Source organism: Trichinella spiralis (genome assembly GCF_000181795.1).
Source record: "Trichinella spiralis strain ISS 195 chromosome Unknown Scfld6540, whole genome shotgun sequence".
Lineage (NCBI taxonomy): Eukaryota > Metazoa > Nematoda > Enoplea > Trichinellida > Trichinellidae > Trichinella > Trichinella spiralis.
The window spans coordinates 1-1,240 of NW_003533479.1; the positions used below are offsets into that span (position 1 = coordinate 1).

At 44.3% G+C, this 1,240-nt stretch overlaps 1 protein-coding gene across 1 annotated transcript; it reads right to left on the reverse strand.

The window, feature by feature from the left end:
• Positions 1-13: 13 nt before the first annotated feature.
• On the reverse strand, positions 14-697 carry Tsp_14499 (PTB domain-containing engulfment adapter protein 1; the record flags this gene model as incomplete). The annotated part of the gene is made up of 2 exons (XM_003366109.1): positions 467-697; positions 14-439 (listed from the first exon to the last, which is right to left on the reverse strand). Coding segments are annotated over exons 1-2 (657 nt in total), but the record flags the coding sequence as incomplete, so codon positions are not given.
• Positions 698-1,240: the final 543 nt, after the last annotated feature.

Genomic DNA, 1,240 nt, shown 5'->3' on the forward strand with positions numbered 1-1,240 from the left:
CGGACGTTTTTACAGCAGCGGATACATCAGAACGACGCTGCTGTTCGGCTAGTTGGTGCTTCAAGTTGCTGTTCTCTTCTTCCAACTCTTGCACCCGTTTGCGCAGAATGATCAACTGCTTTTTCACTTCCAAATCTCTGCCGTTGTTCTCCAAAAAGCGCCTGTAGGCCAAGTCAAAAGCCTCGCCGACGGTCAGCGTGATCTCCTCGGCCACTTTGTTGCACAAAAAGACGTGACAATCGTGTTCGGATGATTCGGCACTACGCTTGACAATATATGCAAAAACACGCTTATCCTGCTTGTCGTCGGCACAAAAGGAGATTCTGTGCAACGCGTGCTGGCAAACGAGCACTTTCGTTTTCACGTCCACCAACGTGATGCCGTAAATTGAAATCTGTATCAACACTTTCTGCAATTTGTAACCGTGGGAACGGTTCAACTGTAAATTGAAGCGCAACTTCTGCACCGCCTCTTTGATCACGTCAATACCCTTCGACTGTGGCACGGCCACGCTGCCCAAATATTTCACCGAAAACTCAATCTGCCCGTGGGTTAGCGTGTCCGGTGGGAATATCCAGTTGTTCTTGGTTTTGTTACCGTTCGCTTGCGACATGGCTTCTTCAAAAGTGTAACTTCGTTTAAATACAGCTGCCGTATTTTGCATCAACTTTGTCATGCGATTCTTGGCTTTGCTCATCTTCAGGCAAACACACACACGCACGCACACAGACAGACAGACAGACAGACAGACAGGAGAGATACAAAATGCTTACAAGCAAATCCCAATAAGTTGAACAAATTAAACTGAAAGTCGGTGTTGTTTGACACTGTACGGCAGGCACCTGAAAGAGATCGCTGAAAAAGGCAAATGCTGTGATCCAACTGCCAATGCTGAAATTGAAACAAAAATAAATACAAATATCGTTTACATACAGACACAAGAGTAGTAATGGAAAATCAAATCTACCAGTTAGCGGTAAACAGTGAGTAACTTGAACGAAAAATAAACAAACATCATACAACTGGATTAATGACAAATAGCGGAATAACGTTGCACAATACCTATTAGCAAGAAGTCGGTTCGGCCAGCTCAAGGCAGCAGCGACGATTGAATTGTCAAAGTTATTGGCAATTCATACTGTAAAATGTTCTCTCGGGAAGAATGAAATTCTTCCTATGCATCTTATAATTAGCACCGTATTTTACGTTCACAAACGCGGCAAGCGGTGACCTTTCGCAA